Below are 13,933 nucleotides of genomic sequence, written 5' to 3'. Positions count from 1 at the left end.
CGTTCATCTGGCAACCTCAGCTAAACTCTCAGCAACATTTGGCCTCATCGTTTTCCAAACTGGTGTAATTATTTCCCCTAGGCTGCTGCTCTAGTCCACATCTATCTTGATGGCTCCGTCTTGGTGGCTCATGGTGGCTGTGAAATGGGACAAGGCCTTCACACCAAAATGATTCAGGTGAGATAAGTGCCCGTCATCACCACTGTAGCAAAGTAGAGCCCCTTACCGTCAGCTGAGCAGGAGAAATACCATCACGCTACACGCATGGATCCACTGTAAGACTCTTCTTGATTTCAGGAATGCAGACAGCAGGGGGGTGAGGGAAGCGAGTGTTAGAACTGAGGAAATATGTGATCTTATTCTTCCTGAACAAAAAAAATCAGGTCTTCTGAAAAATGTGATTCTAGTTGTTTGTTTGTTTGAAGATTTTATTTATTTATTTGACAGAGAGAGAGACAGCGAGAGAGGGAACACAAGCAAGGGGGAGTGGGAGAGGGAGAAGCAGGCTCCCCGCGGAGCAGGGAGCCTGATGCGGGGCTCGATCCCAGGACCCTGGGACCATGACCTGAGCCGAAGGCAGACACTTAATGACTGAGCCACCCAGGCACCCCGTGATTCCGGTTTCTAAAGATAAAATATTTTTCAGCTTTGTGGCACCTGCTCAAAGCAATACTATGTTAATTCAGATCTTCAATTAAAAATGGGTGTGTTTAAAAGGATGAGAAATTATGTTCATAGAATTCACAATCTACTTAGGAACGCCACATGACTGGCCATTCTGTGTACTAATTCAAAGACGTGTTTCTAATACTTTTTAAAGAGCAAGCGATTATTTGCAATAGGAAATTTTTCCTTCTTTTTTTAATATTAAATAAGAATTTGTTAAATATGACACCTGAATCAAATTTTGGGAGCAGGTATGTGTGGGGGAGGTGGGGGGAAACAAAGCTTCTCTCCCAATGAGAAATAGGGAGAAGATACTTTCCTTAAGGAAATAATATTATTTAATAGAGTGCTTGGAATTAGGAAATTACAAAAATCCACAGGGCCTTCTTCGAACATATCTTGCTTCTTTACAACAAAATCCTTATGTCCGCAAAATGTCCCACAAAAGAACCATAATCTGCTAAATTATCTGTAAATCACAAGCAGATGAAGGTAAAACAATAAGACCAGGCCTCAACCTCGCCTGCTGCATGTGTCCTACTAAACTAGATGTCCAAGATGACTGTACTGCTCTTATGAAACTGGTATAAAAACCAAGCACAAAAAGATTCTTTGGTTGCTTCAAACTCATAATCTACATATAAAATCCAAGATGCTATCTTAAATATTTGTCCCAATAGGACAGGCAGGTTTTATACTCAGTTCAAAAAAAGAACTAAAAAGTTTTTAATATGGGGGCGATGCTTAAAGTCAATGAAACAAAGAATATTCTTCTGCTTCCGGCAGGTGGCTAGTCGAGAACTGAACATCCCCCGGTCGTATATACACCTGTCTGAAACAAGCACCGTCACGGTGCCCAATGCTAGCTTCACGGCGGCGTCGATGGGGACAGACATCAACGGGAAGGCTGTACAGGTGACTCTTCTCTCAGTTGTCAGTCATCAGTGACAGTGCTGGAGGAGACCTTGTCCCACCCCTTCTTTTATGGAAGATGAAACTGAGTCCGAGAGAGGTCAAGTGGCTGGTTGCAGATCATTCCGCTAATTAGCTGCGGAGCCAGGGCTCCAAGGCCAGTTTTCTGAGGCTCCCATCTGGTGCTCTTTCTGCTGTCCCGGGCTGCTTTTCATAATTAATGTTTGGTTGCATGTACAACCTGCAACTTTCAGCAGCCTCCCAATATATGAGAGAATCCCTCCCTGCTCTTACCCCAGCACACCAGAGAAGTGCAGAGTAATCGCATCACTAACAGGGCATCCTCATTCCAGGAAGGGCTTGACCTGTCTTTTAACCTCTCTAAGGATCAGTTTCTTCTTCTGCAAAACTTCACCCAAATACCACCCATCTCATAGAATCACTGGGTGGCTTGCAGAGATCATGCAACAAAGCCACCACCACCTCCTCCCTTCTCCCCACCCTCCAACCTCCAGAAAACCACTGATTGACCATTAGTCACCCACAAAAGACAAACACCAAATTTAAAGAGAAAATTTCAGCCTGTTGAATATGCCCATATATCATGTGATTCCCAAAGTATGTTCCTTGGAACAGTGGTCCCATGACGTTCTCAGTGGGAAAAAAGGATTCTGTAGTCAACAAGTTTGGAAAATGTTGCATAGTACATCCTACTCATAGGGGCTTATGATGCATATTAGCATAATAAATGCTCTGACAAGTCCTGCAGTATAGAAACCTCTTTAACTTTGTTTCACTGTTTTACCCAAGCTTGCTTACCCATGAAAACATTTTCATTTATAAAACCCCTCCTAATACCTATGGAATCAGCACCCAAGAAAAACAGTCCGGGAAATTCTAATTTGGTTAAAACATGTAGGTGACTGAGTGCATTTTTTACCTTTTATCCAGATTCTAGTTGCCTCGCAAGCACAGGTGGCACAAAGACACCCAATGCATGGCTAGACATAGTCTCAGGCGTTGATAAAGCAGACATACTGAAAAAAGAAAAAGAAAAAGGAAACGAAATATTTTTTAAAATATTTGTATATTTTATAATGAAGAATCATCGTAAAAAAGTCATCAGTTTGTGTGACTTCTTCACACTTATTTTACTGATCCCACATTGATTTAACGAACATTTACAGAGGGCCTGCCATGTGCTAGGTAGTATAAGCACTAAGGGTCAGTAAAGCAGTAAGCGAAACAGGACAAAGTCCAAAGAGCTTGATCTCATAGAGCTTACATTTAAGCAGACAATCAATCAATCAATCAATCCTTGACCCAGGTTGTGAACACAGCAAGAAAAGAAGCCATGCAGGTTATTTGGGAGCAGAGGGAGCTAGCTTACTGTGCTCGAGAAGCTGCAGCAGGCCTGGGGGACTGGAGCAGAGAGAGCAAAAGGGAGCAAGGTAGAAGAGTTAAGAAAGATAGTGGAGGAGTGAGATTGGGGTGTATATGTTTATTCTTGAAGCTGCATAAGGGGGACTAGCGCATTATTCTCTTGACTTTTATGTATTTAAAATTTTTCTGTAATGCAAAAAAAGCTGGAAAATTTTGTATCTGGCATTTAGAGCTTCAATAGAGGGAAGTGACCCTACCAAGGGATATGAGGTGAGAGAATTCTCCATACAAAGAAAGGAGTTTGGGAGGTCACAAAAGAATGAAATTGTTCTCTGCAATATCTCACTCTCTTAAAGGGAAGACTGTCAGACTGCTGAGTGTAAAGTTATGTGTAGGAGTACAAGGTCAGGACACAATTAGGAGAAGAATACCTGATATTTGGGCAGGCAGGAACCCTGTGACTTAGCTTTGCCTCAGTGTGGCCCTCTTTTGGAAGGCACCCATTTGTAATAAGGTCAGTGATTGAAAGCTCAATGAACCAGCAAAGAGATTTATGAAAACAAGGATCTCTGGGGTGCCTGGGTGGCTCAGTCAGTTAGGCGGCTGACTCTTGGCTCAGGTCATAATCTTAGGGTCCTGGGATTGAGCCCTGTGTCAGGCTCCCTGCTCAGTAGGGAGTCTGCTTCAGGATTCTCTTTCCCTCTGCCCTTCTCCCTACTCACTCTCTCTCTGTCTCTCTCTAAAATAAATAAATTTTAAAAAAAGAAAGAAAGAAAACAAGGATCTCCCTAACATGTGAGAAGCCAGAAACCATTTCCCAAAGAGGGGATGATAGAAAAGGAGCAGAAACTAAGAGGGGGCATGAGAGGTGATCTGAGGCTGAGGTGAGTACGTAAGGGCAGGCATGAACAGATTCATGTTTGAATTAAGGGTGGAAGCCAAACTGGGGCCCACTGATACCAGGAGTCAGCAGGTGTAATCTCAAGGGTCCAAGATTTCACCTCAATCCTTCTTATTTTCATTTTACTTATGTTTTAAAAATTTAAAAAGCACACTTTGCATCATCAGAATGACCACTTTATAAGTGGAGTGTTGCCATGAGATCTCTGCCCACATTTGGGACCAAGAAGTATACTTTGTGTTAAGGCAACAAGAAAAGAGCAGTGATGGACTTCATAGGTAAATGCTGTTTTTTCTTACCCAGTGAAGAGCTGATGATGGCAAGGTATAAAGTGCAGATGAAAATGTAGTGGCGATTTACATAAGAAGAACGGAGAGAAAATTGCTCTGTCGGCTGGCACGCCGCGGGCACACTGAACTCCACCGTCCGTGGGCGAGAGCAGCCAATATGGCCGCATTCCAAGCAGCAGTTCAGCTTCAGAGAAACAGCATCATTACCCAACTAAATTAATGTTGTTATTTTGAATTTTATTGGTATATAGACTGGTTTATGTGCTTTGTTGTTTTATTTTTGCTTTGGAGGTACAAAAGAGCTAACTCTAAGGAGACTCAACCTAGCTTTATGTTAGCATATATTAAAACAACATTATAATAAAAATAATGGGTTAGCCTGGTGATGGGTATTAAAGAGGGCACGTACTGCATGGAGCACTGGGTATTATACTCAAACAATGAATCATGGAACACTGCATCAAAAACTAATGATGTACTGTATGGTGATCAACATAACATACTAAAATTAAAAACAAAACAAAACAAATAATAATGGGCATCAACATCGCAAGATCCACAAGAATATTTGTTTCCTTCAAAGGGGTTCCCTACATTACTCAACTTTAAGAATCTCTGCCTAGAGGACTAGCAGGCAGGTTCACAAAACTGACAGATTCCCTTTGAATTGATTTGAATATTTAACATTTTGCTATTTCCTGTGCCTTTTATTTCCGATGTGATTTCAAATATTTATTTTTAGAATGCCTGCCAAATTCTTATGGCCCGTCTTCAGCCAATCATCAGAAAAAACCCTAAAGGAAGATGGGAGGAATGGGTGAGTATTCTCTTTATTACTCCTGCCAGGAAAAGTCAGATACATCCAGATGGGCCTGGGCTGATGGGTGGTGCCCATTCAAGAAACAAAGCATTTATTAACATTTACTTCTGCCTTTCTGAAAAAGCAAAAGCGATGTCTGGATTCATTGAAACTTGATTTTATTTCAGAGCCTGATTTCTCACAGAGCATGGTAAGAGCATGGGCTCTAAAGTAAAACACACATTAGGGTTACTGTCCCTGCTCTGTCACTACTAGCTCTGGGAGACAAGTTCCACCCTCAGTGCCTCAGGACCTTGGTTTTCTCACCAGAGCAACAGAGATAATAGCAGTCATACTATCAAAGGATTACTCTATTTTTAATAATAATTATTATCATTACCATTAGTATTCTTGTTCCTAGCCCTACCCAGGTTACTCCAGTAGGGAAGCTGACATAATATACTGAGACCGCCAGTGAAATTATTTGGGAAAAAAGCAGAGTAAAAGTACATACATATATAGACAGACACAATCACATATAAACATGTGTGTGTATATATACATATCTGTGTAGATACTTACATACAAAAGTACATGAATATGGTCTAGCCCTCTCCTTAATTTAAAAAGCCAGAAAGGGGGATACCTGGGTGGCTCAGATGGTTAAGCATCTGCCTTCAGCTCAGGTCATGATCCCAGGGTCCTGGGATCGAGTCCTGCATCGGGCTCCCTGCTCTGTGGGGAGCCTGCTTCTCCCTCTCCCTCTCCCTCTGCTTGTGCTCTCTCTCTCTCTCTCTCTCACAAATAAATAAAATCTTAAAAATTAAAAAAAATAAAAAGCCAAAAAGGGTTAAAAAATATAAACTTTACACTGTGCAACCCAAAACACTAAAGGGCCTCAGAGCATAGCTAGCAGCTGCCCCTACACACCTCTCTTGAAAAGCATGACCTGTGGCTTGTACAAGGCGTACATCTCAACTGAGGTGAATGTGGGTAGAAAGCTTGCTCCAAACAGGAGGAGGAAGGTATTTTTCATTACTTTCCCTAAATTTATATTTCTTTGTAACCAATCATCTCTTCCAGGTTGCAGAAGCCTTCGAAGAATCCATCAGTCTCTCGACTACTGGATATTTCAAGTAAAGGACATTTTTACTTTGGGTTAGATTACAGCTGTGTAGAGATGGTGCACACTCATCAGTCCAAACAGATGCCCGGAGAGCCCGGGAGCTCTGCTGTGTCCCCGCTGTCAGCCCTCAGTCCTGGGTTATGGCAGGGAGGTCTAGGGACTCCACCAGGAGGGACACCACAGCTGTTGACACGCACTCAAAAACCCATTCCACTAACTGCCTGCTGGAGGGTGGGGTCAGACAGTAGTGTGCCTTCTCCCCGTGCCTGTGGTGGAACTGTACAACTCTGATCACACACCCCCTTGCCGAAGAAGGGGAGGGAGGCCGGCAGCCGTGGGGCGGGTGCTCCGTTTATCTCCAGGCCCCACAGTACAGTGGCAATGAGACCACTAGTGGGGAAAGGGCCTCTCCTTTTCTCTGCTGATTTCTCTTCTCAGAGGCTACCAGACATATATGGACTGGGAGAAGGAGAAAGGTGACCCCTATCCATATTATGTTTATGGAGCATCCTGTTCTGAGGTTGAAGTTGACTGTCTGACTGGGGCTCATAAGGTAAAGAGCAACACTTGTGTTCACCATCTGCATAGTGTAAATACAAACATTGACGTGTTTTCCATGCTGTACGTGATAATCAACTTGATCCTCCAGGTGGAAGAACCAGGGACAGATATATAATTTTAGTAAAGATCTATTTTAAATAAATCATATTTTCCACTATATATTTTCTCTTGGAACAGCTCCTTAGGACTGACATCTTCATGGATGCTGCTTTCAGCATAAACCCAGCCGTGGACATTGGACAGGTGCGTGATACCAGGACCCTCTGACCACAGCAACTTTTGATCAGTTCCATTCAGAAAAGTATTTCCCAGAATCCTCCAAATGTTGTTTACACCTGGTGCAAGTACTCTGCTGTATATGTTATATATTTTACATACACACACGCAAATAGATAAAATATTAGAAGAAAATTCAAGAAAAAGTTAACAATCATTGTCTTTGTATGGCAGGAATATGTGTGACTTATCCTGCTTTATAATTCTCAGTGCCTTCTCATTTTTCTTCATGAATATTAATATGTTCATAATTAGGGAACACTATGTAAATACATAATAATAAAGTTACATTAGTATTCATATTAATATTAAATTTAAACAGACTGCAATTTAGGGAAATACAAAAGAAAAAGAAATACTTAAACATAATTTTTTGCCTCCTGCCGAATTTAATTCTGATTTTGATCTTGCAAACAATAAAATTAACTCACCAAAAGTCTTTTTAAACTTAAAACCTTTCCAGCTGTTGGTATAGCTTTGCTTTTTTCTAGCCTTGTTACTGAAGGTGGAGCCAGTGGACCAGCCACATCAGTCCACCTCAGACCTACTAACCGGCCCCCAGGTGAGGCAGGGCAGCTGGTCCCCGGTGTCCACCTGAGTAGCATGCTGGAGCAGTTGAGCAGCTTGGCATCACACCTGACGGACACATGGTGCTTTCATCTGCCAACAGGTTCCCAGCATCCTAAGTCCTAAGAGATTGGTTTACCTGGGTTGGCCATTGAGCTTTATAAGGAACAATTTTATTGATCCCTCTGTGCTTCTCAAAGTGTGGTCCTCAGACTCTGCAACAGAAGAACTTGTAAGTGTTTATTAGAAACATGGATTCCTGTACCCAGGAATTCAGCCCAGGCTTAGACTTATTCCATCTTAACTTTCCTGGGCTGAGACAGAAACCGGCACATTTAACCTGTACCTGAAATTCATCTTAAGTCTGTAACGTTTGAGAACCACAGCTCACCCAGTCCTTGCCTCCCCTTCCCTTTCTTACCCCCTCCTCCCAGCTCCTTTCTGCCTCTTTATTGTTTAAGCAAAGGCAGAAAGGGAGATGTCATGATCAGGAAAACCCTACATTCGTCTCATTAGAAAAGGAAAGAAAACTAGAAGTATGTTAGACTTGATCTCTTAGACTTCGATCTTTTCCTTTAGGGATAAGCAGTTGGAAATATCCAAATATAGAATTTAGATTTGTATACCTTATTCCTTAATTTTACATTTTCAATAAAATGCAAACTATAACTCTCCTTCAATTCTTTAACCTCCAGGCAGACACCCCTCAAGCCTTTTTCCTAGGGCATATTAGTTTGTAAATAGAACTCAACATGACTTTTAATAAAAAATATTTAATTTAATAAAAGTTTTTTCTATCCTATCTTGTTTAACATTTACCTACTCACCATGGTAATTTATAAAGGGAAGTAAAGAAATCCAGATATTATAATAACCTACAGTGTTCCATTTATTCTAGTTCATGTTCCTTTAATGTTAGCTTCTTTTCCCTCTAATTCAACAGACATTTATTAAGAACCTATGTATCAGGCCTCATGCTAGTAACAGAATACAAGAAGGCCAAGGCCTCAAAATGCTCATAAACATGAGAGAGAGCAAGATGGAAGAGGTGAACAAGGAAAATACCCTCTGAGAGCCAACATGATGGATGAATGTGTTCAAGATGCAGTGAGCCTGGAGGAAGTAGTTTCTAAATCCACCATGGAGGTGGTAGGAGGATCCAAAAGGCTCCAAATAGGCAGGAACTTGGAGGATAAATAGGAATTCTCCAGGGGGACAAGCTGAGGTAGGGAGCAGTGAAGAGAGTCAGGGGAAACCACAATACAAAGACTTGGAGGTCTGAATGAAATCTGGTGGGCTTGAGAATTACCCGGAACTTGTCCAGTGTCAGGTACCTGGAGGGTGGGTCACCTGGGCAAGAAGAACTAGGGATGAGGCCAGGTAGGAAGGCAAGCACCAGACCCTGAAGGACCCTTTGTAAGTCCACCCCAGGCTGTCAAGAATGACTCACTATGGTTCGGAGCTCCATTTTCAGTCACATTGGAATATTTATTCAATCAATATCATATACTTAATAAGTTGTGAAATTTTTGCCTGTAGATTGAAGGAGCATTTGTCCAAGGCATGGGGTTCTACACCATAGAGGAACTGAAATATTCCCCGGAAGGTGTGCTCCACTCTCGAAGCCCAGATGACTACAAAATCCCGACTGTCACTGAGATTCCAGAAGAGTTCTATGTCACTTTGGTGCATTCCCGAAATCCCACAGCCATCTACTCGTCCAAGGTAAGAAAACAAGACCTCTATATTAGTTTGTAGGGCTACCATAACAAAGTACCACACACTGAGTGGCCTAAACAATGGTGTTGTTCGCCATATTTTCTCACACTTCTGGAGGCTAGAAGTCCAAGATCAAGGTTTGATTTCTTCTAAGACCTCTCTTTGGCTTGCAGATAGCCACCTTCTCACCATGTCCTCCCATGGTTATCCCCTCTGTGGGCACATGTCTGATGTCTCTCTCTGTATGTCCTAATTTCCTTTTCTTATAAAGACACCAGTCATATTGGATTGGGGCCCACTCTAAAGACCTCATTTTAACTTAATTTCACCTCTTTAAAGACCTGATCTCCAAATATGGTCACAGTCTGAGGTAGGGGGTTAGGACTTCAACATATGAATTTTGAGGGAGCACAGTTCAGTCTATAACAACCTACTCTTTCAAGAAATAATGAAATAGTCCCCTGAATTTGCTTACTCCTTTGAATTGAAAATCCCAACAGGAAAAGGGAAAAGGAAAGCAAATTCATGGCAGCGTGGTGCTTACTGACTTCAGAAGACCGAGTAGACTCTTCACTCATGAGAGAGATCATGAAACAAATTTAATCAAACAAGAAAGGTCAAGGAAGAGTCAAACATCTAGGGTCATTAGGCTAAGTGCTACCATGAGATAAAACTGAAATTGTAGGCAAATTTCACAGCCCAGAACTTTCTTTTCTACACTCTTCTCACATGTTCTCCAGACTCAATTCTTTCTTGTTTGTCTTCCTCTCTCCACACCTCCCCAAACTGGAACAGGCTTTCAAACAAGTTTCTCACTATTTGCTCTGAGCTGTTAATAGCTGCTGATATAAGAGGCATTGACGCTACGTTCCCTGGAGCATATGGGCTCTAACTGGCCCATAAAGACCTATGGTGAGGGTTCTTGAACACAAGTGCACAAAAAAACACAACTTCCCCCAACTTATGTTCTATTCTGAGCCCACATCTGGTCAGACAGATGGCAGGCTACCCTTAGATTTTTCAGGAAATTGCCTCTCCTTCTTAAAAGTAGGTCAAGATTGGGAGGAAGGCAAGACTTCCTGTCTGATTGGCCTCTATCTGCTTCTACACCAGGAGCATCTCTAAAGACCATCCTGACACAGGGTGCAATCCTGCCTTTTAGGGTCCAGCCACCTCCCTGCCAGTTTGCTCCAAACAGCACATAAGACCTTTCTGCTCCCCTCCTCCTCACTTCAGAGGAAACCCCTCCTTCTACCAGCTCTACCTCTCCTTCTACATTTGCTTTAGAGTAAAAATCAAAGCCAGGGATAGGCTTTTGCTTGGAGATAAAGGCCAATCTCCCCACTACGGCTCTGAGCACAGACCACAGACCAGATTACTTTGAAGGAAGAAAGAAGAAAAATCAGTACAAACAATCATTGGTGAATCATTCAAAATATAATGCCACTACACTGTTAATTCAGAAACATCCAAGACACACCAGGGAAGTTAGCACACTTGCAACTTCGGCAGCTCACTCTTAAGAGTCAGCCACCTCACTGTCTTTTAGGCTCAGCTACAAAGATTGTGGTTGTTTTGTTTGGGTTTTGAGTTAAACAAAAATGGTCTGGAGCCCAAAGTGGAATATTCTAGAGTGCACCAAGGGCTTTGGTCTTTAGGATTTTACCTGGGCCAAGGAACAGGAGGTTTTAGCTGCCCCACTATCCTGATGTTCTGGGGCATTTTCATGAGCTACTTTGAGGAGGACCCCACACACAAATCAACAAGGGGCCGGGGGGTGGGGGTCGGTTCTGGCAATTCAGACCTACTCCATTCTAAGGACTATACAGCCAGCAGTGGTGAGAGAGTGTGTGCGTGTGTGCGTGTGCGTGCGTGCATGCGCGCACGTGTATACGTGTTTATGCACACGGGTGCGTGTGCGTGCGTGTGTGCGTGCATGTGGGCACGTGTATACGTGTTTACGCACACGGGTGCGTGTGTGTGCGTGCGTGCGTGCATGTGGGCACGTGTATACGTGTTTACGCACACGGGTGCGTGTGTGTGTGCGCGCGTGCGTGTGCGCACGTGTATACGTGTTTATGCACACGTGTGTGTGTGTGTGTGTGTGCATGTGCACAAATTTGTCCCAAGAGAACCATGCATTTCTGACAGCCTTTTGCCCTCCTCTCAGGGCTTGGGTGAGGCTGGAATGTTCTTGGGATCCTCCGTGTTGTTCGCCATATTTGATGCAGTGACTGCTGCCCGCAAAGAGAGGGGTCTGACCACGACCTTCACCCTGAATAGCCCAGCAACTCCTGAGTTTATTAGGATGACTTGTGTGGATCAGTTTACTGACATGGTAAGGGTGGTGAGGAGAGGTCCTTGTAATCACCGTGTACCTGGACTTTCAGGTTCTTAGTATGGATTTGGTAACCATGACAAAACCCCAGGGCAGGTTCATCTTTTCCAATGAAAATTCTCACTCTGCCTCTACCTGCTACTATCTATATACTTTAAAGTAACTGCAAAGTGAGTGAACCTCTTCAAATGATGGCTTGTTTCAGACCCCAAAGAAAAGCAGACTCAATTGAGTCAGTGCTGGTAGCAAATCCACATGGTAGCTAACTTCTTGAAACATTTTATCAAAATGCAGTTGATCTGGTATTGTGATCACCTAAATAACTAAATTAGATGAAATAGATATCTGATCTGGTCAATTATTCAGAAAGCATTTGTTAAGCAAACTAGTAAAAATAATTTAAATTGAAATATCAAAGTCTGGGCACTCTTTGATATGCCTTGTAATGACACACTAATAGAACACAGGTTCATTTTCCAGCTGCTAAAAATACATCTAGAACTATGATTAGAGACTCTTCCTACTATTGCTGCTTACTGCAGCCCTAACTGAAGGTCTAGTATAAAATTAGATTGCACTTTATGCCTTTGAAAGTACAGGGCTTCTGAATAAGACGCATCATATCCCAAGCATAAGTTTATGAGGATAAAGAGATTTATGACTCAAGGATTGAAAGGAATAGGAAAACTATGTATTTGTGATAAGAATAAAATGGACATTGGCTTGTTCTTTTTTAAAAAACAATTTTTCTTCTAAATTACAAGTTTTTCATATATAACATTTTATTAATAATTATCTTCCCTCTTTCGATTTTTTTTTTTTTAGATTCCTAGAGATGATCCTTCAACATTTACACCTTGGTCCATCCATGTGTCTTAATCCTTTGTTTCTCTTAGAAAATGAAAGAATACATGACTGACCTTAAAATTTTCAAACCAGAGCAAAGTATAGATTGGCTCCTGGTTGTCAAGAATAATTTTAGTATCTTTTAGTTATTCTCTGTGGTGTAGGTCACTGCATGATTATGTTTTAGGACATAAATTTATACCAAAAGATATAATGAAGCTTAGAATCAAAAATTCTTCTTTTCATTTGTATTATCTTGAAGATCTACAACATCATGATTTTAAAACATGGTAGAGTTTTCATTACCATGGAACAACTCAAGAAACTACTCATGCTTTGTTCTTCAGAAATCTGATCGTCCCTAAAATCATCCAACCCCAAAATTCTCAGGATTGGATCCCCAAAGCCAATGGTGTGATGGTGATAACCAGCTCACTTGGAAAAATCCATGATTGATTGTGTTTTGCCAATTTCTGTGGTGTAAAGACACCCACCTTGGCCAATTCCAAGCCACTAACAATGAGGTCTCTGAACATGGGGTTGGAAGAAATGTCCATAATTGGCTTTTGTGATCTCCAGCACTGCAAGCCTACCACAATCCTCATGTTCCTGCCACTCCCATGTGGCCTGTTTAGATGACTCTTAGGGATGTAAACCATCCAAAGTCTCCAGCTGGTCCTCATCTGCCATGAGCTCTGCTCCTCGTACAGTGTCTTCCTCTCCTGGGAAACCACACAGAGTTAAACAGTGATCTCAAATCATTCTGCAGTCCCTTGCTTTGGCTTAGTGTCTAAAAGATGAAATCAGCACTACCTTTCTTTTGCCATTTCAGAGGAACACAAAGATCCTGAGGGTTTGGGTTTTTTTGTTTTTTAGTTATTTCTTAGCTATTTTACATTGCATTTTCCTCAGGAAATGCAGGGTTATGCCAGAGAAGATGTTCAGTCCCTATGAGGTTTGAAACAAAATAAACAATCTAAATCACTTGTCGGAATCTGTGTGCTAGATATTAAAGCTCTGCATTTATTAATAGTAATTTTGTGGTGGAAGAATAAGCATGAATGACTGTTCATGTGTGTTTGAGACCAGATTGGAGGAAGAGAAGGCTGGCAGTAGAAAGGAAAGGCTTCTTTCCAAACTAAAGTCTCACCAGTCAGTGTCTCTTATTCTAAGAGAAGTGTGTGTGTGTGTGTGTGTGTGTGTGTACATATGTTTTTAAATGTCTGTTTGAATTCATCCAATAATTTAGTTTGCCTAGAACCCAACCCACACAAACTCATTGTGCCAGACAGAACAGCAAAAATAGGATTACTGATATATTTTTCTAGCGGTAAAATAGGAAGACATATTTATCACAGACCCAAATTAATTTAAAAAAGTATTATACTTCACAGACCATGTGGTCAAAACCTCTGAAAATGCAGAAACTGAATTTTTACAAAATAAGTCTGATCACTTTAGCAGTACTTAATTAACTTGAAGAATTGGAGTTTGGGATAAAGTATTTACAAAAATAGTACATTTTATAGGATAACAGTTTCCAAACATG

At 41.7% G+C, this 13,933-nt stretch overlaps 1 protein-coding gene across 1 annotated transcript in view; it reads left to right on the top strand.

Annotated features, from left to right (window-relative positions):
• LOC118012164 (aldehyde oxidase 4-like) overlaps nt 1-12,417 on the top strand; it is a 57,490-nt gene extending 45,073 nt beyond the window's left edge. The window contains exons 27-35 of the mRNA XM_035007434.1: nt 82-177; nt 1,453-1,581; nt 4,895-4,969; nt 6,035-6,087; nt 6,516-6,630; nt 6,816-6,881; nt 9,021-9,206; nt 11,371-11,538; nt 12,364-12,417. Of these exons, the coding sequence (XP_034863325.1) occupies nt 82-177; nt 1,453-1,581; nt 4,895-4,969; nt 6,035-6,087; nt 6,516-6,630; nt 6,816-6,881; nt 9,021-9,206; nt 11,371-11,538; nt 12,364-12,417 (942 nt within the window). The remainder of the gene's footprint in view (nt 1-81; nt 178-1,452; nt 1,582-4,894; nt 4,970-6,034; nt 6,088-6,515; nt 6,631-6,815; nt 6,882-9,020; nt 9,207-11,370; nt 11,539-12,363) is intronic.
• The last annotated feature ends 1,516 nt before the right edge of the window (nt 12,418-13,933 follow it).

Source organism: Mirounga leonina, unplaced genomic scaffold (genome assembly GCF_011800145.1).
Source record: "Mirounga leonina isolate KUSES-001 unplaced genomic scaffold, KU_Mleo_1.0 Mir_151, whole genome shotgun sequence".
Taxonomy (NCBI): Eukaryota; Metazoa; Chordata; class Mammalia; order Carnivora; family Phocidae; genus Mirounga; species Mirounga leonina.
This window is presented reverse-complemented; position numbering and strand designations above follow the sequence as displayed.